General features: G+C 44.2%; 1 protein-coding gene across 3 annotated transcripts in view; it reads left to right on the top strand.

Moving 5' to 3' along the window:
- DUSP22 (dual specificity phosphatase 22) overlaps window positions 1-22,971 on the top strand; it is a 57,831-nt gene that overhangs the window by 16,020 nt on the left and 18,840 nt on the right. For all 3 annotated transcript variants that reach the window (XM_070405838.1, XM_070405837.1, XM_070405839.1), the window contains exon 3: window positions 2,561-2,643. In XM_070405838.1, coding sequence (XP_070261939.1) covers window positions 2,561-2,643 — 83 coding nt within the window. The remainder of the gene's footprint in view (window positions 1-2,560; window positions 2,644-22,971) is intronic.

The raw sequence follows: 22,971 nt of genomic DNA, 5'->3' as shown, positions 1-22,971 counted from the left end.
TAAACTGTAATCTTCCCATTGATTTGATTAATACTGACTTACTGTGTTTGTGATGCAAGTATCTGTGAATTGTTTTCTAGTTTAGAAATGGCACCAACATACTGCAGTGAGGCAGGGGCCCTGTATAAAGTGCACACAGCCTTCCTTCCGGAGTTCTTAATTCAGTGTAGGCTGTGACTGTACAGGTGTGTAGGGGGCCTGGGAGCCTGCATTTCCAGCATGCTTCCAGGAGATGCCTGGCTTCTGCTTGACAGGCCCCGGTTTGAGCAGCACAGGACTGAGTCCTACACCTCCAGGCTACGCATGTGCATGTCAGTGAGCTGAAAACCCCCTGGCCAGAGTCTCATAGCTGCATTCGTAGCTCATTCCGTAGTTGTAGGCAGCCATCCAGAACCATCAACAATATGGAGTCCTGAGGAATAGAAGGTCCAGTGTCATCAGTAGCTTTGATGAAGCATTTTGTGCACTCTCAAGTTGATGGGCATAGCCTGTGCTTAGGGAAAGGGTAACCCCACAGTGTGAGTGTTGCTTTAAGGAAACAAAAAGCACAGAGCAAAAGGAGCATGGTCCACCAGGAACTGCCATTTTCTTTGGAGTCAGTGTCTTATTTGTGGTGTTGAGTGGTCTTCTGTATACACATATGTGTAATCTTATTCCCAAACCACTTTTTTTATTGTTCATCTTAACCTGTGTTACAAAAGCATATTTATGGGGTGATGAAAATATTCTAAAGTTAGATTGTGGTGATGGTTAAAAAACTCTACATATGCTAAAACCCTTGAGTTGTACACTTTAAAAGGGTGAATTTTATGGCACATTGATGATCCCAGTAAAGCTGTTTTTAAAAAGACAAAAACTACACTTAAACAAATATTCACCATTAAATCCAAATCCTGGGCAGGATCAGAATCTGAAAGCTCCTGTCTGCGAGTGTCCTGAGCTTGCCTTAAAGAGCCCAACTCCCCTGCCTTTCTGTCTGTCTCCTCCGTGAACACTAGATGCTCTAGTTGCTCTTGTTTCACTTGTAAATTCACAAATGCACTAGTGATGACTGGAAAATCACATTTTGGTGAGAATGTGGAGGCTGGCGGCCTGTGGATCCCAAATGATTCCAGTTCCTGCCTAATTCAGAGCTCACTGAGGCCTGCACCTTGGTGATCGATGGCTGGGCGGGGAGGGTCAGAATGGAGTACTGTGTGTGTGAGGGAGATGGCTGCTGTGCATATCTGAATTTGAAGCTTGAGATGGCTAGAGCAGTGAAGAGAGTCTCAAAATCAATATTTAAATATTACTTTTAAAGTTTTTTCTTTCTTTAAGAGTGCTCATTGCAGAATATTTACAACAGTATTCTTAGGTTTTGTTCCATCATCAAGACTCATTAGAAATGCATTTTCCTCAGCCCTGTCTTAGACCTTGAATTAAGTTGGAGCCCAGCAATCTGCCTTTTTAACAAGCGCCGCTCCCCCCCCCCCCCCCCCCCCCGCCCAGATAGTTCATAAGCATGTTAAACTTTTAGAAAATATATAAAAAATTAAAAAATGAACTCTTGTAATTACCTTTCTTAAAGATGACCACTTTTGGGGCTAATTCTTTATAGCAGTTTTACCCACCTGGGTGTGTCTGTCTTTATGTGTTTTTACAAATTTTATTTATATTGTATTTATAGTTTTGTACCTGTTTTACCCTCTGTTTAACATTATATCCTGAGCAGTTTCCCATGTTATTAAATATTCTCCAGAAACATGATAATTAAACAGTTAATTTTCAGTCTGTTTTACCCTCTATCATTTTAAAAAGCTCAGCCCAGGCCAGGACAGGGATAAGTGACCACCTTATTTCTTCCTGGACCCTGTCTTGTAAATTAGAGATGGGTTCCAACGCGGTGAAATTCATGCAGTCTTTATTCTACATTGGAAAGTAATGTAATGGGTGTCTCCTTAGTTTCATATGCAGATAATTTAATAGCCAACTCATAACTTAGGGACAGTTCTGTTTAGCATTTCTAGAAAGTGTTCCATTTTTACTTTTGCCTTAAAGTGAATCTGTGTAAACCACAGTCTTGTCTGCATGTCTGGACCCATTCCTACTTTTGACATCAAGGCAGGGTCATCTCTGGCAGATTCCTATTTTTTTACACAGTAGTGGTCTTTTGTGCTTAATTTTAACTTGGATTATTAATCATTAAAAGATAATTTTAATACATTTTAAATATCTTTAGTGTTATGTGTTTTATTGGGTCTACAATTTGACAATTATCACCTACAAAATGATCGCATGGGTTCACTTCCTTTAAACAACAGTAATCATGATCACAGTGTTTATTGATCTTATTACCTTTCCATCTTCAGCTCAAAAGATGTGCCAGTCAGAAATAAACATAGTTATCTGCAAAACAAGAGAAAGCCCTCTATTCCCTAGACCTAGATTATTTGGGGTATGGTCAATTAGGAAGTTTCAGGAAAGAAAGATGTAAATCATTTTGGGGGCATTTTCTGGCTAGACTTGAGGAGGAATCGCTTGCAGAGAGTAATGACATGCCCATCTCTTTCTTTTGTGACAGATGCCAGAGATGCAGAACAGTTGAGCAGGAACAAGGTGACCCACATCCTATCTGTCCATGATAGTGCCAGACCCATGTTAGAGGTAAGAGCGTGTGCTGAGGTGCAGGGGACACCCGTGCGCTCCTGTGGTTGCTGTTGTGCTCCGGGGACTTAATCCACAACCTGCCTATGGTTTGTGGAGGGTGTGTTGTTCCCATTGACTCCTGCTACATTGCGGGCTTGGCTTTCTTGACTATGTACCAAAGATAAGCTGATGCTGTACTGATTTCCCTCTGGGTTTTAAGGACATTTCAGACCCATTCCATTCCTTTCAAAATTATCTCCAATTTTAGAATCCAAAAGAATCTGGGCTGCTCATTTCCTAGTTGTTGTTTTTTCCTCACTTAAGCTCAATTATGTACCATTTGCATTTGGGAATAAAAGATAATGGGAGATAAGTCATCACTGGAGATTTTCGAAGGCTCTTCTGGTACAGAGGCTGTCAGTGTAGAAGCTGTTGTGTATTCGGTTTTCAAGTAAACAAGGTGTGTCTGCCTGTACATTAATTCCCAAACCATCTTCAATGTTACCCCAATGGACTGTGTGAGCTGTAGTCCAGGAGCCAAATCTGTTTCTCTGCGTTAGCCTTGGCAGAGCCCAAGTTACCCCTTTTTAGGAAAGTAACGCATGTGTGGTTGTAATGTATATTGTGTTTTTCTGTTGTAGGGTAGGGTTTTGGAGAAAATGGGGTGATTTGTTCTGAAAGAAATAATCATAGTTCAAGCTGTTTTCATTTAAATTCATATTATACAAGAATAGATCATACACTTTTATTGTTAATCTATTTTCCTTAGCCATTAGAGCTGCCAGATTAGAGTTAGTGTAAAACAAATGAGGACATGGAGGAAGAAGTGATTCTGTCAAATGTTATACAGAGAACTGTAGATGGTAAGCAGCTTGGACCATTTCTTGAGATCTGTGAGCTGGCACTTCTGTTTCAGCTCATACTTCTTGTTAAGGTGCTATAATTTGTGTTGCAGTAAGATTTCATTGAAAAACACAACAACAATAGCACACCATTTTGGGGAAACATAACAGTTCCATTTTTTCATCTATGAATGACAGTTTGTATTTGAAGCATAGCCAGGGTATGGCCACCATCATAAGTTAAACATAAATGGTCATGATTGATTTCCTCTTAGATCATAACATGAGACTTGAGGTTTCCTTTATTTAATGAATGACATAGATGTCCTTCACTCCTCACCCTCCAACCCCGCCTCCTGACTTGATGCTCCATTTAGCGGAGCACGTTGTCCTTGTCCTGTATGAACATGGCCCTTGACCTGTCCCATTTGTAGCTCCTGCTAGATATAAGATCTGCAAGTGTTAGAAGTAAAGGAGCTTCAGCCCCAATCTGCCCAACCTCTCATTTTACACACAGGGAAATGAAGGGCTAGAAAGTGAAACAGGTGGGATTGTAGCCCAGTGTAGAGACCACTGTTTGCCTAAAACCCTCAGAGCTGTGGACAACTGTGTTCCCATCAATAATATACTGCATATTTCTTTTTAGTCCCTACATATCTCAGTCTAACTTCACAAGTAATTCATGAATACATTCATAAAAAAAATAGAACAATAGCCTCTCTGATGTAACAATTGAACTAACATGCTCACATTAAGTTATTGGAATAGAGGAGATTCACCGGGCAGGGATCAGACGGTTCAGACCTTTGGTTAGCCCCTGCCTGATGCCTATGGCAGCTTCTGTCTTAAATTGCAGCTCTTGTTCCAGAAGCCACACTCTTCACCAGCCTGGGCTAGGTCAGGGATATTAACTTGTTTGGTGTAGGTAGGGAATTAATAGATAGATTTGATTCTTTTTTTAAAAAATATATTTTATTGATTTTTTACAGAGAGGAAGGGAGAAGGATAGAGAGTTAGAAACATCAAGATGAGAGAGAAACATAGATCAGCTGCCTCCTGCACACCCCCTTCTGGGGATGCGCTCGCAACCAAGGCACATGCCCTTGACTGGAATTGAACCTGGGATCCTTCAGTCCACAGGCTGACACTCTATCCACTGAGCCCAACCGGTTAGGGCTAGATTTGATTCTTGAGCAGCCCTGTGTTTTACTGGTCCTGATCCCCAGAGTTAAATAAGAACAGAGATGAAGGTGAAAGGGCAGATTGTATGCAGGGCCGAGCAGCTGCTGTGAGTTTCTCCCAGCCTGATGAGGGGCCCTAATAGAGAGTGGAGGGGAAAGAATAAGAGAGAAGGGAGCTGGACCTGCTTCATTTTCTAAGAGCTTCAAAGCCATGCATGTTTATCTTGTGATCCCTCACTTACTCTGGGTAGCACTAGTCTGAGGCGGGGCTGGAAGAGGGAGGTAGTTACTATCTAAAATAGAAAGGTTTCAGCCCTGTTGCTTCCACGCAGGAGTTCCGTGAGTCCTGCTGTTGTGTAGCTGTCTGTGGATTAGGCAGTGCACTTTGGGTCATTTCCAACAAATATCTGAGTGGGTTTAAAACACTGGGTGCTTAGCATCAATTAGCAAGGGATTTTGGAATCTTTAGGTCTGTTCTAAATGAGAAAGGGCAGTCATATTGTTCAGCAAGGTTTCTAAAACAGAAGTCACAAGTCAGGGGCTTCCTGAAGAGGTCTGGTCAAAGGATAGGCTGTCAGACATTAGTCCTGGTATGTGATGCTTTGCAAAAAATAAATAAGTTTAGGGAATTTAACACCCCTCTGGAAGATTCACGGTTGTGTTGACAGAAAAACGGTTCCAAGTTCTGCATTGAAGGTACACAGTAGCCAGTCTATCTGAGCAGGGACCTGATACCATCTGTGGAACTATGTTCTGCTGAATACGGTCATGGGGATCCAGAGTCAAGAGGACCTTGGAAAGTGCCTGTGGCCCCATGAGTCTGGACGAGTCTCCAGGGTAAGTGGCTGTTTAGAGGAATGCTCAAACACTTGAGTAGCCAAGAGGACTAGAGGAGGTGGTGCCAAACCTGATCTCATTATTAATGGAGGCTGCCGGAGAATGGGTTTCTGTGACATCTTGGTATAGAAGAGATAGGCAAAATGGAAGATTGCACACTTTTTGTGCCTGTTGTAGCCTCTTAGGTGTAATCTGTTGCAATACCTGGTCAATAACGGTACTATAAAGTACATCCACCATGAAAGAACTCATGAATATGCTGACGACATCCTTAGTTATTATGCACTTACTGATTTTATTTAGGAAAGACTCTAAGGAACTTGGTTGATTTTAGTTAGATTAGATCTGATTTTTCATTATTTGGATAATTGGGGGGTTTCCAACATGGCATTAGCAGAGTCTCCCACTCTTCCTAGCAACCTGATATGTGGAAGAAAATGAAAGACGCGGTTCTCGACCTCTAGAGTGGCTGGGCCTGACCCTGGGCCTGGAGTGCAGCAACTTGTCTCTGGTGTTTCTGTGCTGGATGAGATGAAGTTCTTCATCCTCTGAACCAGGAAGCCAGATGGTCAGCTAAGAGGAAGAGGTCTGAGGCTTCAATTAGTATCTCTTCCGAAGATTATCTGAGGAATAGATCTTCTGGAATGAAGACTCTTAGAAACTTGGGCACCTTCATACTCACTTGAGTCAGCCCTAAACTAACAGGAGATGCTGAAGAGCTCTGGCTCCCATTTTCATGCCTGCTGCACAGGGTCCTGGAGATGACCTCCTTGATCCCATCACTGCGAGCAGGAAGCTGAAGTTCAGAGATGTGCAGGGACTTGTTCTTGATCCCACAGCTGGTGTATGGCTTTGTGGAAACCTGGATCTTCTCTCGGGTTTTCCAGTGTGCTTCCCTGCCGTGGTTCTCTGGTGCCCCTGACTTTGCCAACACTATTGGTAGATGTTGCCACATCAGCTTGGGAAAGGGTTGTACCATTTGTGTCTTGATTAACAGTATATGAAAGTGTGTTTCCCCAGACTACCACCACCACCGAGTTTTATTCTTCTTTACTTTTAATTAGCAGTATTTTTGTTTTTTATTATTGCCTCAAGTGCCTTCCTCACACTGTTTAGTCTTTTGTCTAGACATTGAAGGTAGGGAGTTAATGATTTATTCATTTCTTGAGCTCCTACTACATACCAGCCCCAGGGTAGGTGCGGGAGATAACAGAAGTAAATCTCAGTATCTGCCCTGGCGAAGCCCTTAATGTATAAAGAGGATATGTATTATGGTTATTTTATAAATATCTCTCTATATAAAACCCTAATATGCAAATAGAACATATGGCAGAAAACCAAACAACCGGTCGCTATGACATGTGCTGACCATCAGGGGCTGTGCATGGAACATGGCAGGTGTCGGCCAAGGTGGGATGGTGGAGCAGGTGAACAGAGGCACCAGACCAAGGCAGGCGCCAGTCACTGTCATTGGGGTGAGCCTCTGGTGGTTACTGAAAATTCTTTGCTCCCGTACACCACAGTTCTGTCTGGCACTCACTCCTGCTGCCGGCGCCGGAGCCACTGCTTGCACCCACTGCCGGTGCCCAGAGCAGGCCCAAATCGCTCGGCACCATCAGCAGGTGCGAGTGGCAGCTGCCATCCCCGATCACCCCTCAAGGCTTCTCCACCTCCCTCTGTTCCTGAGGGGCGATCGGGGCCAGTAGCTGCCTCTCACACCCGCTGCAGGTACCAGCACCACCACTCGCACCCACTGCTGACGCTGGCCCTGGTTGCACCCACAGCTGGTGCCGGAGCTGCTGCTCGCACCCGCTGCCGGTGCCTGGCGCCAGTCCTGATCACTCGGCGCTGTCAGCGGGTGTGAGTGGCAGCTGCCAGCCCCGATCGTCCCTGAGGGCTTCTCCACCTCCCTCTGCTCCTGAGGGACAATCAGGGCAGCAGCCACTCCTCATACATGCTGATGACGCCGGCCCAACTCGCACCTGCTGCTGGCGCTGGCCATCAGTGGGTGCAAGTGGGACCAGCGCCATCAGTTCATGGGAGAGGCAGCGGCAGGAGCAGGGCTGCCGGCAGACGGGACCAGGGACCACAGTGGGAGGGGTCAGGCGGGGGCGCAGAGGATGGGCTGAGACCCGCCCCTGTGCCCACTGCAGCCTCGTGGCCCAAGTTCCTTTCAAGGTGCATGAATTTGTGCACTGGGCCCCTAGTTAATAATAATTACAGTCAGTGAAACAAGAGCTCTGGCTCTGGGCAGGCCTTTGGTGCTAGGAATCAAGTAGGAGCTGAGGCTGTGGAAGCTCCAGAAACAAGGTTCCTCTTCTGCTGTGTATATCTGGGGGCATGTGCAGTGACCTGGCATTTGACCAGAGCTTTGGAAGGGACTGGAAATTTGGGAAATCTGGTTGGTGGCGTTTGAGCCAGGCGAGGCTGGCAGTGACAAGACATGATGCTTCTGGTGGGACCCTGACACCACAGACCATACCTGTCTTGTCCACTCCCTAGAACTGGTGAGCCAGCAATGCAGATGGCATCATCCCATTGACAGCTGGCTCACGTACCCTGCCAGCAAGTGGCAGAGCCATCAGGAAATAAATCATTGCCACATACATGGTTTCAACATGAATGAATCCCAGCCCTGTAATTATAACATACACTGCATGTGTAGGTCTTGGTTGAGAAGCTACTTGCATTTAGTCAGAAGTGTTTTCTCATTTGTGAGCTGTGTCTTTAGCGCCTACTGATGGCTTCAGATTTGAAGGGTGGTTAAAAACTTCTGCTACAGAGACGGTGCTTTTCAAATCAGAACCCTCATATTGTTCAAAGGTGCTAAGGAAGTAATATTGAGTAATGAAAGGTTTCTCCCTTCCTCTGAAAAAAGAAACAGAACTCTTTCTAATGTAAAAGATTTCAGTGTTTGTTTCATTTTTCATTCTGGGTATTTAACCAGAACACCTGCAGGAAACAAACTATTTTTCACTACTAACAAAAATGCTTTAAAAGGAAATTCTCATTCCTTCACTGGGCTAATAGCCCAAAGAATTTTAATTTTTAAATGCTGTACATTTTAGGATTAAATAGAAAAAATATAGTTTGGTAACAGGGTTTCCCATGCATTCATGTGTGGAATAGTTTACCCCCCTATATTTAAACCAGATGTTGTATGTCTAACCAGATAGGTTTGTTTTGTTTCTTTATTTTTATTGATTTCAGAGAGGAAGGGAGAGGGAGGGAGAGCTAGAAACATCAATGATGAGAGAAACTCATTGATCGGCTGCCTCCTGCACACCCCCTACTGGGGACCAAGCCCATAACCCAGGCATGTGCCCTTGACCAGAATCAAACCCGAGACCCTTCAGTCTGCAGGCCAACGCTCTATCTACTGACCCAAACCGGCTAGGGCCAGATAGGTTTTTTTAAGCTTAAATTCAGCTTGGATATTTTTTTTTTCACTTTAAGTTGTGAGTTTTATATTTTTAACCATGTAAGTTGCAGTTTTTTATTATAATTTTTTAAGAATAAGATGTTTTCATAGGCAGGCATTTATTCCTGGTGATTCTGTTTTATATTTCCTTTAATACTAAAGACATTCTTTTTTGAGGTGTCTAGGCTCAGAATTTTCTTTTGATAGTTTGTTTGCAGTTGGCCCCTTCTGGTTCTGATATTTACTGTTATCTATATGTCAGTACTGCTGTTTTGCTCACCTGTTTATTTATGAGGAAACTCACCAAGGTCAGGTATTCAGTCTGCTTAGACAGTGGTGCTGAGGGACTGAGGGTTCCTAGAAGGACCTCATTCCCCTGCTACATGTGTGCCTGGTGACCAACCCCATCTCTCTTCCTCAGAAGTTTTTTTGGGGGGCTTCCCAAATGTAAGACAAGCCCACGCCCAGCTTTTCAAAGGCATTGAATTATAAGAAACTGTGCTTCTTTGTGCACTTTTCTCCCACCCTTGTGTTGCCTGCCCAAGTGTTCCCCTCCCCTCAGAGCTCAGCCAGCTCTCCCAGTGCCCTCCAACCTCAGGGCTTCGTCCCCTTTCTACAGTATTTTGGGTCTGTACTCTTGGTTGGGTTGTGAATTGTGTGCGCTCTGTGACAGCTTCTTTTTTTTTTTTTTTTTTAATATTTTAATAATTTTTATTTCTTAAAGTATTACAAAGAGTATTACATATGTCTCCTTTTTTCCCCCCCTTGACATTCTCCCGGCCCCTACCCCCCACCCCCCCCCCCCCCCCGCCCCGTGTCTTGTGTCCATTGGTTAATCTTATATGCATGCATATAAGTCCTTCAGTTGGTCTCTTAATCCCGCCCCCAACCCTCCCCAGGCTTCCCACTGTAGTTTAACATTCTGTTCAATGTTGCTCTGCTTCTGTATCTACCCCTGTTCATCAGTCCATACTGGTCCCCTTTATTTGTCCCAACCTCACAGGAGTAGTCTCAACCTCATCAGGGCCGTGTGACAGCTTCTTTAATATGTCAAAATAGCGGCTTGACCTCTGTTTGCTGATCTAGCCCTTTGCCACCTGTGCCCGGGCTCTGGAGCTGGTCACAGGCCTGCTGCAGTAGGTGCTGCGCTGGACCTCTTTGTTCTCCTCCCGCACGCAGCCTGGCTGCTTCACAGGGCCCTCTTCAGGTGCTTGCCGAGAGTAGAAGCCACATGCATTTTCAGCTCCATTCCAAAGTGAGGCATCCTGTCTTTGGTGATTTGTGGCTTATTGGGCGTGGCTGAGGGTTGAAGGAAGAGCTGTACAAGAATGATTTATTAATCACAAGTAATTTGTGAAGCCAGAGGGTCTGGTCAATTCAGTGCAGCTTATGAGCATTGGCAGATCTAGATGTCCTGTTCTGCAGAGCTCTTATGGCCTATAGTTCAGGATTACCTCTTCCTAAGTTATTACAATAGAGAGTCCCCTGTGAAACTTCTGTGACTTTCTGATTGATCTCACAAGGGTCCTTCAGCTGCCTTTGGTTTGCATTAGAAGTTTGGTTATACAAGAAGGACAGTCCATCAACAACACAATCAGTAAATAATAACTTCTAAGGGTTTCCACAGCCAAGACAGCATGCTTAAGGTAGGGGCAGAGCTGGTTGAAATGTTGTCTCAGATTTCAGGGAGCATTTGGCCAGATCATGAAAAGCTGAGAGAACATTCCAGGCACAGGGGCAGTGTTCTGGCTCATGAGGAAGAGCCTTGTCACCTGTGGTCCTTCTCTGGTGGCCACTCAGTCAGACTGCAGGGCCTCACCCCAGCTGTGCCTATCTACCTGGTGACCACAAAAGCTCACAGCTCTCAGAACCCTGGGTCCACCCTGTCCATGACCTTCAGGTCATAGGAACTGAGGCTACATTTCCCCTGGCATAAGCCAGGTATCTTGTCTCATACACATAGGGATGGGCCAGGGTGTTCACTGCAGCTCTGTTTGTAATAGCAAAAGACTGCCCCCCCAACACACACACACACACACACACACACACACACACATTCAGCAGAAACTAGTGGTCAGTTATGATATGCCCATATTAAGAAATACTCTGCAGCAGTTCAAAAAGAAGAGGAGGTTTATGTGTGTGCACAGAAAAAAAATCAACTGTTACACAAAAGAAGCAAATTGTACAATAATATCTACAATATGATCCCACTTAAATAAAATTAAGTATCAATTATATATTTCTGATGTCATATAAGTGTGTAAATGCACACACATAAGGGTTTGAAAGGACTATGTCAAACTAAGAATGGTGAAAAGAAGTGGGATAGGAGAGGAGGGTGACGAGGATGAGTTTCACTTTTTTCTCTATTATTTATTTTTTATAATGGGAGTATCTTCATAGTATGTTTTTTTTTAATGAAGAAAGGTAGGGCAGGAACACAGGCAGGTGGGTGGGCACACTCTTGGTAATAATGACAGGTAATAGAACTTAATTATCACTTTTTGTGAACAATTTGGAATTGTCATGTTACTGTGTAATTGATTTTCTTAAAAATGAACAATAAATTTAGTAAAATAAAAGAAATAATGACAGGGAGATTGCTTGGCTGGAATGGATTCTGTGTTTGATAACAGTTGTTTTCCATGGATTCATGTGTGACACCAAACAAGCTACATCCTTGTCATTTAGGTCAGTAGGTACACAGCATTCATTTCAGTCACCTTAATCTTTAAAAGGAGAAGATAGTCCAAAACACAGATTTCAAATGTACAGGTTTCATTTTCAATATCAATTATGTTCTATTTCTACTTGACTCAGTTAAAAGAGTTTCTGACCTTTTTTAGGATTCATAATTCCCCTTGTTTTGTAGTTTGAAGCATTGGGCAAGATTTCCTATTTGGATTGGCCATTGTTTCCAGTGTGGATGATTTCAGTATTTTGGCATTGCAAAAAATACCACAGTCAGATCACTGATGAGTACACGACCTTTGGAAACAAACCATTGTTGGGCCTGGAATGGTTTTCAGATTGACAGCTGTTTCCAGTGAGCCTCAGTTGTTTTCACCTCTCTAGGAAATTCTTTGATGCCGTCCAGATATCAGTGGTACCCACTATACCAAAGGCTTGCAGCAGCTTTCCTGTGTTGAGGTAAATTTGTTTGAAGCCAACCTCAGACTTAAATAGAAATGACTCAAATAGAAATGATTATGGTAGGTATCGAAAACTGTCTAGTAATTGCTCTTTCTCGAGTCAAGTGGTGTCTGAGCTCCTTGTATGGGGACAGTCAGGAGCAAAAGGCAGCTCCAGCTGGCTGCTGACCTCTTCCTAGGTGACAAGCTGACTTGCAAGTGGAGTTCTAAAGCCAGAATGGACTAGAAGGGGCTTGAAATCTTCTAGTACTTCCTGGATTCTAAGAGGAATTGTTGTTTGTCTCTGAATGACAGAGATCTGTGTTAAGCTTCCTGTGTCTCGCTTTCTAGAGCCTCTGTACATCAGCTAGGGACTTCTCTGTAGTACTCATACTTACTGACCAGTGTCTTCACACACCTGAAGACTTCCTCAGACTATTTCTCTAAATCGAGAAACTGTCTGAGGACTGTTCACAGACTGGTTCTCTAAATCAAGTCCCAGTTTCTTGAGCATTTCTTACTGAGCCCCCTTCTGGTCCTCCTCTCCTGATTCCCTGTGTGACCAAGTACCAAGCACATTGTGTGCGAGGTGCTGTGTTCCCAGAATGGGCTTACCTAGTTTGCTTCCCTCCCAGTCCTCAACGGAGAATATGCCAGTGGCAGGAATAACAGGACCTCCTAACCCAGGTCCTACATGAGCTGTCCTCTGGGCCACAGCTGGAGTGGTAGTAAGGCATTGACAATGGCAACTAGAGTGCCAGAAAGTGCTGCACTGCTCAGTGTGGATGATATGGAGGTTCTGTCGGTTTATACAAGACCCTCATGCCCATGGGCTGGAGGGATGGGAGAGACTTCATAAAGAGGGGTGTTGAGGCAGCCTCCTAGGACTAGAATGGTTTGGTTCAGTAGGGAGCTGTGTCTCAGGAGGAACACTTCCAGGCTGGCCAGGAAGGGGAAATAGGCCCAGAGCCACTGGTAATGTGCAGGTCACCTGCTTATAGAATAGAAAAGGTAGCCCCTCGGTGACAGTCAGAAGGAGGCAGCTCCATCTGGCTGGGGTGACAGCGGTGCCATCTTCATTTCTCCTTTTAGTTAAGTTGGGAGTTACTCCCTCAGATTCAGAAAATGTTTTATTGAATAACTACCTTGTAGCAGGGATTGGGAATAAAATACAAAGAGAGGTAAGATGGGCCCAGCATTAAGAAGGGACAGGCACTGAAGTCCTTACAACAGTGTAGAGTTGCACTACATCACATAGGGAGGGTCCCTGAGACACCCAGGAGAAAATGGCTCACCTGTGAGGCCAGCCAGGCTTTGCCAAGGAGTTGACACTTTGGTGCCATCCTAAGAATATAGGATAACAGAGGTTTTCCAAGTAGTAATGGTGAGCAGGAACAGTTGGAGTGGAACATGGGCTCCTGGGTAATAAAGCACACATGTGCAGGCGAGCACAGGGCATGCAGCAGTGCAGGTGTGCAGAGGTAAGGTGTGTTCTGGGACTCATAGAGGCCCAGGGGAGTAGGTCTATAGGATGGCCAGGCTGGGAAGGGAGTCCCACAGCAGATTCGGAAGGGTTTCATTTGTCAAGTGGAGTTCTGTATTGTGCAAAGCAGAGACTTAGCAAAGATTTTTAAACAAAGTCAAGTGACATGCTTTGGATTTCTCTTCCAGGGTTTGACTAGGGAAAGAGATAGAGTGAGGGAAATTGGTATCAGGCAAGCTATTGGGAAGCTCTTACAGTACTCCTGGTCATAAGTGGTGAGGGTTTGAACTGAGGTACTGAGGAATGGGATTTTTTTCCTAGAAGTCATTTCTACAAAGTGACACTGCAAAGTTGAAAATCAGAGGATGGAAAAAGATTCTCTAGCACACATGAACCCAAGGAAAGGTGGCATAGCAGTAGTTTTAGCAGATGAACAGAACTGAAAGCAAAAGAAAAGAATTGAAATAAGGGGAACTTGGGGTTGCCTTATAAAACAGCTTCAAAATATAGAAAGCCATTTCTCAAGTGGAAAATAGGAATTGTTTGCGGGTTAAATGTGGGGAGTGAAGCAGGGGAGATGTTAAGGATGCCTGAGGTCACAGCTTTGAGGATTGAAAGGACAGCTTGTGCCACCAATGGATGTTAGAGCTTCAGGAGGTGGAGACAGAGTTGAAAAAGGACCAAGCTCACTTCTGGGTGAGATGCTCATGTGATATTCCCAATGAGATAAAAATGCATGTGTAGGGCTCAGGTGAGCGATCTAGGCTGGAGATGATTTCAGCATCCTCAGCTATGCCATTGAGGTTGAATAAAACCATGCAAGAAATGCTCCTACAGCGTGACCGGGAGGGTAGAAAATGAACAGAATGCAGGGAGGGTGAAGCATCTGGCTTTAAGTAGTGGCATAGCATTCAGAGCACAGGACCCCATATGTTGTGTGGTGGAGACATATGGATTATTATTCCGAAGGCCATGCCCTTTTATGGTTCTAGTTAGTCCTATGTTGAGTCTAGTCCTTGTTGTTTCCTGCAGGGGCACCCCAGAGCACAGAGTGGTTGGAGAGGAGAAGCTCTGGGCAGATATTCTGCAGTTCTTTGGCCACTAACCCTTAACAAGAAGTCTCTCTTGCTTGGCCATGTTCAGTGCTTTGGACAAAGGAAGTGACATCAGAGCATATCTGGAAAGCTTTAAGAGGGGTGCAATTTTCGAAGGAGTTTAAAAGGGAGGAGCTGCTTAGTGTCAAGGGAAGAACCAAGGCAAGTATCCATGGAGGGGGCCCTGGGTATCCTGGTGGTGATGGCATGCTGAGGGTTGCTGGCAGGCGCCTTGGTGAGGCCCTTCCACCGGCAGTCAGACATTTGAGAAATAACAAATGGTTGCTTGGTTAGGACCCAAAGCTGGTTCATGGCTCTCGGTACCATCATTGTTTGTAGCCACAAGAAAAATAATGACTTAGAGGTGGCCTGGTGTACTGAAGTATGCTTTAAGCAAGTTTGCCGTTTTCAGGTGCTTGTAATAATGCATTGCTGGCAGGGACTGCAGGTGGACTGTGTGCTGCCACACCTGCAGGGGAAGTGATCAGCCTGATTTTAAAAGCCATGAGCGAAGCAGTGCACCCAGCTATTATCATCACCTTGGTGCCGGCTGCATGAGCAGGTCATGCCCACACTGTGCCTTGAAGTGTGCCCCTCGCTATTTCTGACTCCTGGGATGTTTGGAGAACTTTGTGTACTGGGGCCCAGCTCAGTGTTGAACCCGGGTTTGAACTGAGAAATTATTTACCTCCTCTCAGTTATCACCACAACTAGTATAGGTGTCAAATGTCAGCATTCATTCTTGAGCAGGGCAGCAGAAAATGCAGGCCACAGCTGCTCCCAGCATGGGGAGAAGGGAGGGAGTGCGTGCCTGAGTCTGGACTACAGCCTCTGTCCTTTGAAGGTCAGCTTGTGGACATGCTTATTTGCTTCTCTGACTTTTCCCCAACTAAAGGGAGAAAATTTATTAAGTCTATTAAGCAAGACACACAGCCACCTGCCAGAGAAAGGAGAGGACAAGTGGGAAAGCTGCCACGGGTCATCCCTTTATTATTTTATTAATGACTGCAAAGGGACCACTTTTCTGACATGGTGTGAGGCATCTGAAGTTGAGCCACCGGTCTTAGAAACTTTTCCTAAGCAGAGGATCTTAGAGACTGTTTCCAAGTGTACTGGCCTTTAGAGCAAGTGGTCAAGGTCTAGCAATGGTGAGAATGGTCCGACTTGAATTTACTATTTAATGAAATAACTTGTCACAGAAACCAGCCTACCGCACCCAAGCAGGAGGAAGCTTCAGATCTACTGCAAATGATTGCTAACTTAAACTGCATTATTTAACACCCTGAACCTACACTCTAAAGACAAAATAAATCTCATAGCTAACAAAGTAAGAATGTTTTCAAGCATTTGATTGTTTTAAATGTTCTCCAAGCGAGGCTGCCCCCCTCTTCTGACGGAGCCTGTCTTGCTGCTGTTCCTGCATTTGCAGTGGGATTGTGGTGAATGGCATCACCCAGTCACCTCAAGGTCCTGCTGACTCAAGTGAGAGGCCTCTGGCTACTTGGTGGCCCATGCTCTTTCTCTCTCCCCTTGTGAGTTCCCCTCACATAGGCTCTAACCAAGGTGGCCTGGGACTTCCTTCTGTACGCAGTGCAAGAGGATGCAGCTGTCAGAGTAAAAATAGCCCATTGGATTGCTTTCAATGGCAGCCGTGGGGAGAGAAGACTTGGTGAAGTGCTGCCCTTTGAAGGAAGGCCCTGGAACACTGACCAGCCAGCACTTAGAGCAGAGCAGAGAAGATGCTCCCCTCCTCTGTTGCTTTTGGGACATAGAAAATGTAGGGATTGAGTGCAATCTCTAATGACCCACCTCACCTGGGTATAGAGGTCCAGGCTCCCTCGTATTCAGGGGAAATGGAGAGTTGCTGTTCTCTGCTTTGCTTCTCTGCGCCAACTCTGAGCTTGGTAACCCCTCTTGGTGGCTCACACAGGTGACTTTATGACGTCTACCCTGTGCACATTGTTTGCCTTCCCATGTCGGACTGGCCAGCTCTCTCAGGCAGCTCCCTGCTCTATGTCAGTGTTTGCTTCTTTCTAGAAACCAATTCTAGGGTCTGATCCCACATGGAGGATGTGACATTAGGCCCAGAGGATCACAAATTTTATTTAGAAAAATCTTAAGTGCTATGAATTGTGTCTAAGCCTAAAGACAGTGGCCGTCTTCTAAGTCGACACTTGCCCTGCTATGGATCTGTCATTTTGTGATAGTGAGGGAGTCTGCCACCTGGTCGGCTTAGCAATCTGTGAAAGAGACTACAGTGTTTCAGTGTCATGTTGCTGCCTGGGTAGAGGCTGATTGGAGAAGGAAAACCATTACCTTGCCAAGAAGGTGAGGACAGCTAGGACAGGTGCTCTTGTCCAGGTCTCTGAGACCTCTGGGAGAGTGCGAGTGGCTCTACACTAGTTCCTCTGGCTCGTCTGCTTGTGGCCTTCAGTGCCTGGTGTGCGAGGTGCCACGTTTGCAGGTAACAAAGGACTGCCATCATGGTGGAGGCCACTGACAACAACTTGCCTTCCACAATTTACTTCGCACCCACCAACTGCTCTCAATATATTGCATCTAGTGTCCGTGTTTAACCAGTCCTGTATTAGAGGAAAACCCCTCGTCTCTTTCTCTCACAGAGTAGGAAGAGAACTGAGCACAATTGATGATTAAAAGTTGCAGTCCTGAGGACATGGCATGCTGTATCAAATGTTTAAATGTCAAGGGAAAATATGCACAGAATGACTCCAGTCAGCAAAATGACTTCGTGAAGTGTCACTGTCTAGACCAGGGCTTGGCACACTTTTTCTATCAAGGGCAATACATATGTTGGGCTTTGTGTGCCCTGAGGTTTCTGTGGTGGTATCATTGTCCCCTGTAGTGTGAAAGGAGCTCGAGATAATGTCAGTGAGCAGATGTGGCTGGGTCCCAATAAATAGGGGCCTCAGTTTGCCAGCTCTGGTCCTCACAGCCAGGTGGATGGAGCATAGCTGGGACAGACCTCAGTGACTGGGCCAGTATCTTCCAGGAGCATGTGTTGGGTCCAAAGCTTGGAGCCATTTACTCCACAATTTAATGCAAGTTCTGGAAATTTCTGAGCATTTTGCCTGCTTTCACCTTAGTTATCACTTTCCTTTGTTAATGAGACCAGTCACAGTATCCTGCTGAGACCATTTAGAGCATATAGAAAACTAAAGATGGAGGCCTAGCCCTTTGTGACTACTTGAAGCTGTCCTGCCCGCCTGCCTGCACTGGACCGTGGCCCAGGTGCCTCTGCCCAGCCTGGGAACAGTGCTCCTCTGCCCAGCCTGGATTGGTGTCCCTGTGCTTAAAATTGTAACAGTGGGTCTCCCTTCCCATGTATTCCTTCCTTTACTTCACAGCATTTATTGGTGATCTTTGAAGAGAGAGGTGCTAGAATATTGGAAGAAAGATGACTAAGATAGTATCTATGCACTGAAGGGATTGGAGATCTAATGGGAGAGACTTACCATTTACGAGCGGTCGTTGTCCTATGTGCTGGTCCCCTAGTGCCTTCGTGCTGGCTTCGTGGGTGGTGTGTGCTGTGGGCACTAAGAACAGGGAGCTGGAGTGAGTCCAAGGAAAGGAGGGCAGAGGGAGGAGGGGGAAGCCTCTGAAGAGGCAGTGGGTTACATCTGGGAGGTTTTCCTGAGAAAGTGCCACTGGGAGGAGTCCTGCAGGAGAATAGTATTCCAGAGAGAAGTGACCACAGGAACCCGGGGAGGAGGGCAGGAAAGTACAAGACATTTGGGGAGACTCACAAGTAGGCCAGGATGCCTAGAGAGCTGGGGAAAGTAGCAGGGTGAGAGCATGAAGGGGAGGTCAGGGGGTAAGCTGCGAGTCAGTATTGCAGGACTTTGGAGAGGGTCTTCTTCATTTTGCAAGCAGGAAGGACCCACTGGACTTTTTTTAGCAGCCTAGTTATGACCAGATGAAAATGTACCTTCGTATGTTTTACAAGGGGTATCTGTGGAATACTCTTGAAGTTTCTACTGCTGATTTCTCCTGATAATTCCTAAGTATGGGTTTTCATTCACGATAATTTTTATATGGTCATTTAGCATTAACATTAATTAAGTAATACTGTGCCATTACTTGGTTTGGAGACACTGTTGAAACTGGCCCTGCTTTCCTCATGAGTCACATTGAGTACATTAGCCAGTCCTCAGACAGAACTGAAATCACAGAAGAGGGCTTGCGGTGGTGGGTTTGAGCTGGCGTGAGCCTCCCTCGCTGTCTTCCCATAACCCACCCTTATTGGCTCGAGGAAATCGGATGTGCTGGCTGTGCCCACGTTAGCCTTTCATTGAAATAGCTTGAGCAAAAATAAGCATTTGGGTCCTCATCTGTTGATCTGACAAGTCAAATATATGTCATTATTTGACTAACCTGAAAGAAGTCAACAGGTGTTAGAGGTTTCTCATTTGCATTTTTTTCTCACAAAATCAAACCAAGGGCTAAATCTTGTCTCTCCACTCTGACCTTACCACCCCTCCTCAACCTATCAGGCACCACAGAGTTCTTGGAAGTTGTTATTTGTAGTAGTGTTTCCTAAACTTAGCAGGTGCAGGAAGAATCGGTGGCAAATAGGTACCGTAAGAAAATTCATCTTCAGTTTAAAACCTGGACTTAAAACACGAATTATGTTGCATAGCTAAAGGACTGTGTTTATCCTCCGCTCATTTTCTACAATTATTTATGTGAGACTTTTGTTACAGTACAAATAGTTAAAAAAGATGGCCACGAATATCACCCCTGGGACCTTACCTGGTTTTGTTTTTTATGCTAACTTCCAGTTCTTAGTCTACAGGTATACGTAAGTTTTTGCAGATGTGATCTTTCTATGGGTATACTTTTGTATTCTACTTTTCCCCCTTAAAATGTTATTGGCTATGTGAAAAGTCTTAAATTCAGAAGTAATAATCAAAATGCACATGCCAGGTATTGGGTTTGGCTTCCATATTTCCATATCTGTAAACTGGGTGAGAATGTCCACATGCTTTCTCTGTAGCGTGCACTCTGCAGTGAGGGGCCTCGATAATGAAGACTGGTCATCCAGTCCAGCCTCTGCATTTGAAAGCAAGTTCAAGTTGGTGATTGCCCTCTCTGGGTTCTTCACAAGTGTGGCCATATTTTTTTTTTTTCAGGGTCAAATTACCTTTAGGTTTATATAAAATTCCAGGAGTAGTCAAATTCAAAGAGACAGGAAAGTAAAAGGGGTGTCCAGGAGTTGGGGGAAGGAGAATATGGGGTTGGTGTTTAATGGGTACAGAATTTCCATTTGGGAAAATGAAAAATTTGGGGGGAATGGATGAAGATATAAATGTAAATATACTTAAGCCACTGAACTATTAAAAATGGCTAAAATTTTATGTGTATTTTATATATGTTATGTATAATTTACCACAATGAAATATAGTGCAAAGAGTAGTTGTCTCAAGGGGGAAAGACTCTTGTTTTTGTAATAATACACTTATCCTAGGGGGATACATTCATGACCTCCAATGGATACCTGAAACCCTGGATTGTACAGAACCCAATTTATATATATGATATTTTTTGTCCCATCCACACATATACTTTAGGACTTCTCCTCGACATAATCAAATTGCCAGCATCACTCCTGTTGCACTTTGGGGCCATTATGAAGTAAAAAAGGGTGAATTGAGCACAAGCACTGCGATTCCTTGACAGGTGATCTGATAACCTAAACAGCTATCAAGCGTCCTGAAGGGTGGGGAGCGTCCACAGCATGGATGTGCTGGATGAAGGGATGATTCGCATCCCAGGTGGGATGTAGTGGACAGGCAAGATGTCATCATGCTACTCAGAAGGGCATGCAATTTAAAGCTTATGAATTGATGGAGGTGTGGAACAGACTGACATACCTCCGTGTAGGGTTATGGCAGTGGTTGGCAAACTGCAGCTCATGAGCCACATGCAGCTCTTTGGCCCCTTGAGTGTGGCTCTTCCACAAAATACCACGTTCAGGCGCGCACGTACAGTGCTATTGAAACTTCGTGGCCCATGCGCAAAAGTCGGTATTTTGTGGAAGAGCCACACTCAAGGGGCCAAAGAGCTGCATGTGGCTCGTGAGCCACAGTTTGCCAACCACTGGGTTAGGGGGACAAGAAGAGATAAACCAAAGAACTTATATACTTATATGCACAGCCCATGGACATGGGCAATAGGGTGATGAAGACCTGGGGGTGAGGGAGGAGATGGAAGGAGGCGGGGAAGGGAGAGAAATGGGAGATATCTGTAATACTGTCAACACTAAAAAATTTTTAATGTGAAAATTAATTTAAAAAACAAAACAAAAGGCTTATGAATTGTTTATTTCTGGAATCTTCCATTTAATATTTTTGGACTGTGGTTGACCGTAGGTAACTGAAACCACAGAAAGCAAAACCTCAGATAAGGAGGGGACTACTGTATAAGCTGTGGTCTTGCTTCTGGTCAGGTGTGGGATAGTCCAAATTTAAATTTGTTTTAATTTAATGTTTCTTTTTTGTAATCAGTTTTGTTGAGAGTATTGTGAAATTAGCTCTTCATAGGGTCCCCGGTTTATTTTGCTTAACTCACTAATGGGTGTTAGATGACTAATTTTAATAAAGAGTTCTGTGTTTGGGAACTGCAAAGTCCAATTCATTGTAACACTCTGATATCTCGTAAATGTGGTTGTCGAAGAAAAAGTGCCACCTCTCTAAGAGGACCTCTCCTATGTCCACACCCATGCTGCTGCTGGCACTTGATGGGCTAAGATGAAAAACCAAGGTTTCCAATCATTAGCAGCTAAAGTGACTCTTCCATTGCCGAGATGTCCCTATTCTGGCCCTTTGAAAACTCCCTCTCCTGCTACTTACATTTTCTGTTTGGTTTTGATGGGTCATTGCAGAGAATATAATTATATTTTGTAACTAGCTTGCATTAACTTTCCTGGGAGAGAGGAAACAGATTTTGAAGGGCTTTATCTTTCCTTTGAAAAGTAGAATGTCAACTAGGTTCTTGAGATGACTCTTACTTACGATGTTTCAGAAAGAAAAGACCAGTGAATTTTAGAAATTGTACTTGAAAAAGCGAGAGTTTGATCTCTTTACTAGTCCTGAAATCAGAATCTTCCCCTACTTTGAAGTCTTTGCTTGCATACCATTTTAGGTGTATTCTTTCGTTTCAGGCCCAAAGGCCAAAACTTACTTTTGGTGGTTACTATGCTTGTTGAAACAGAAAACTGAACAATATTAGGACTTTTGAGAATGTGCATTTAGAAAGCTTTAACCTTTTGTTCAAGAGCCTCTGAAATACTTTCTAAAACTACTCTCAGCCACTGATGTCTAATGTTTCTTTCAAAGCCCAATACAAAAACTTGATCCAAGAGGTTTACTGGGCAGATCTCATGTGACTCTTAGTGTCCTGTGTTTTCCTAATCTTTTCTACATTATGTCTGCTGGTTGGTATGTTCCTTGGTATTATGAATATTCCCTATGCGTGTGGTCAGTATAGATAAGACCTTTTCTAGAATTCTCTGCCTTTTTCCTCTCCCTAGCCCCCTCTTAGGCCATGCTCTGAACATGTCAGGCCATTTAAATTGCCAAAAGAAAGGAGCTGCTCTTTTTTTTCCTTCATAGAAATCATGAGAGTCTTAATGCATAGACTCAGTTTTTGGGAGGGTGTGGGGAGGGGGGGAGGTTCTGTATTTTAGTGCAGTCTTGGGCCAGCTGTCTGAACTGAAAATTTGTAATGTGACATTTATTAGCTCTATAAAAGTTTAATATTAATTGGCTTTCCACCAACCACTTTTTAAAATATCATGGAAAGTACTGAGTTTTTATTTATTTAGTAAGAATTTTCTTTTAAAAAGGAGATAATAAATTTTAGCTTTATGTATTTTTTAAACATTAGCGGTAATGTGAAGTAGTAAATACCTAAAATGCTATGCTAATGGTAATGCTGCTATTTTTAGAACTTACGATTTTTTTCAGATCGTTCTAGAATATTTATATTCTTTTGTTTTACTTTAAGTTTGATATACTTTCCATAATTTAGCTGCTGACATACACAGGATATCCTGTCCCTTATCTCTGTCTCTGTGGACCTCAGTACTAGAGAATGGTCTTATATAGGTCCAATTAAAAGGAAAATCGATTCCATATCACATTTGCAGAGCCAGGTCTGTTGCTACTAGGATAATTTTAGGTTTATCCAGACTTCTCATGGTGTTGTGATCCTTTATGCTGCCCCACTCCTGCAGCTTTCTGAATTAGTAATTAACGGCTATGAACTGTACACATGTGCAGGCATCCAAAGCCTTTTTCAGGTACTTGATGTTCTGTAGCCTGTGGCCTCCAAGA

This window comes from Myotis yumanensis, unplaced genomic scaffold, assembly GCF_028538775.1.
Source record: "Myotis yumanensis isolate MYYU_CA2020_CCGP unplaced genomic scaffold, mMyoYum1.0.hap1 SCAF_2, whole genome shotgun sequence".
NCBI lineage: Eukaryota > Metazoa > Chordata > Mammalia > Chiroptera > Vespertilionidae > Myotis > Myotis yumanensis.
The sequence above is the reverse complement of the archived record's forward strand: the minus strand, read 5'-3'. Positions and strand labels throughout refer to the sequence as shown.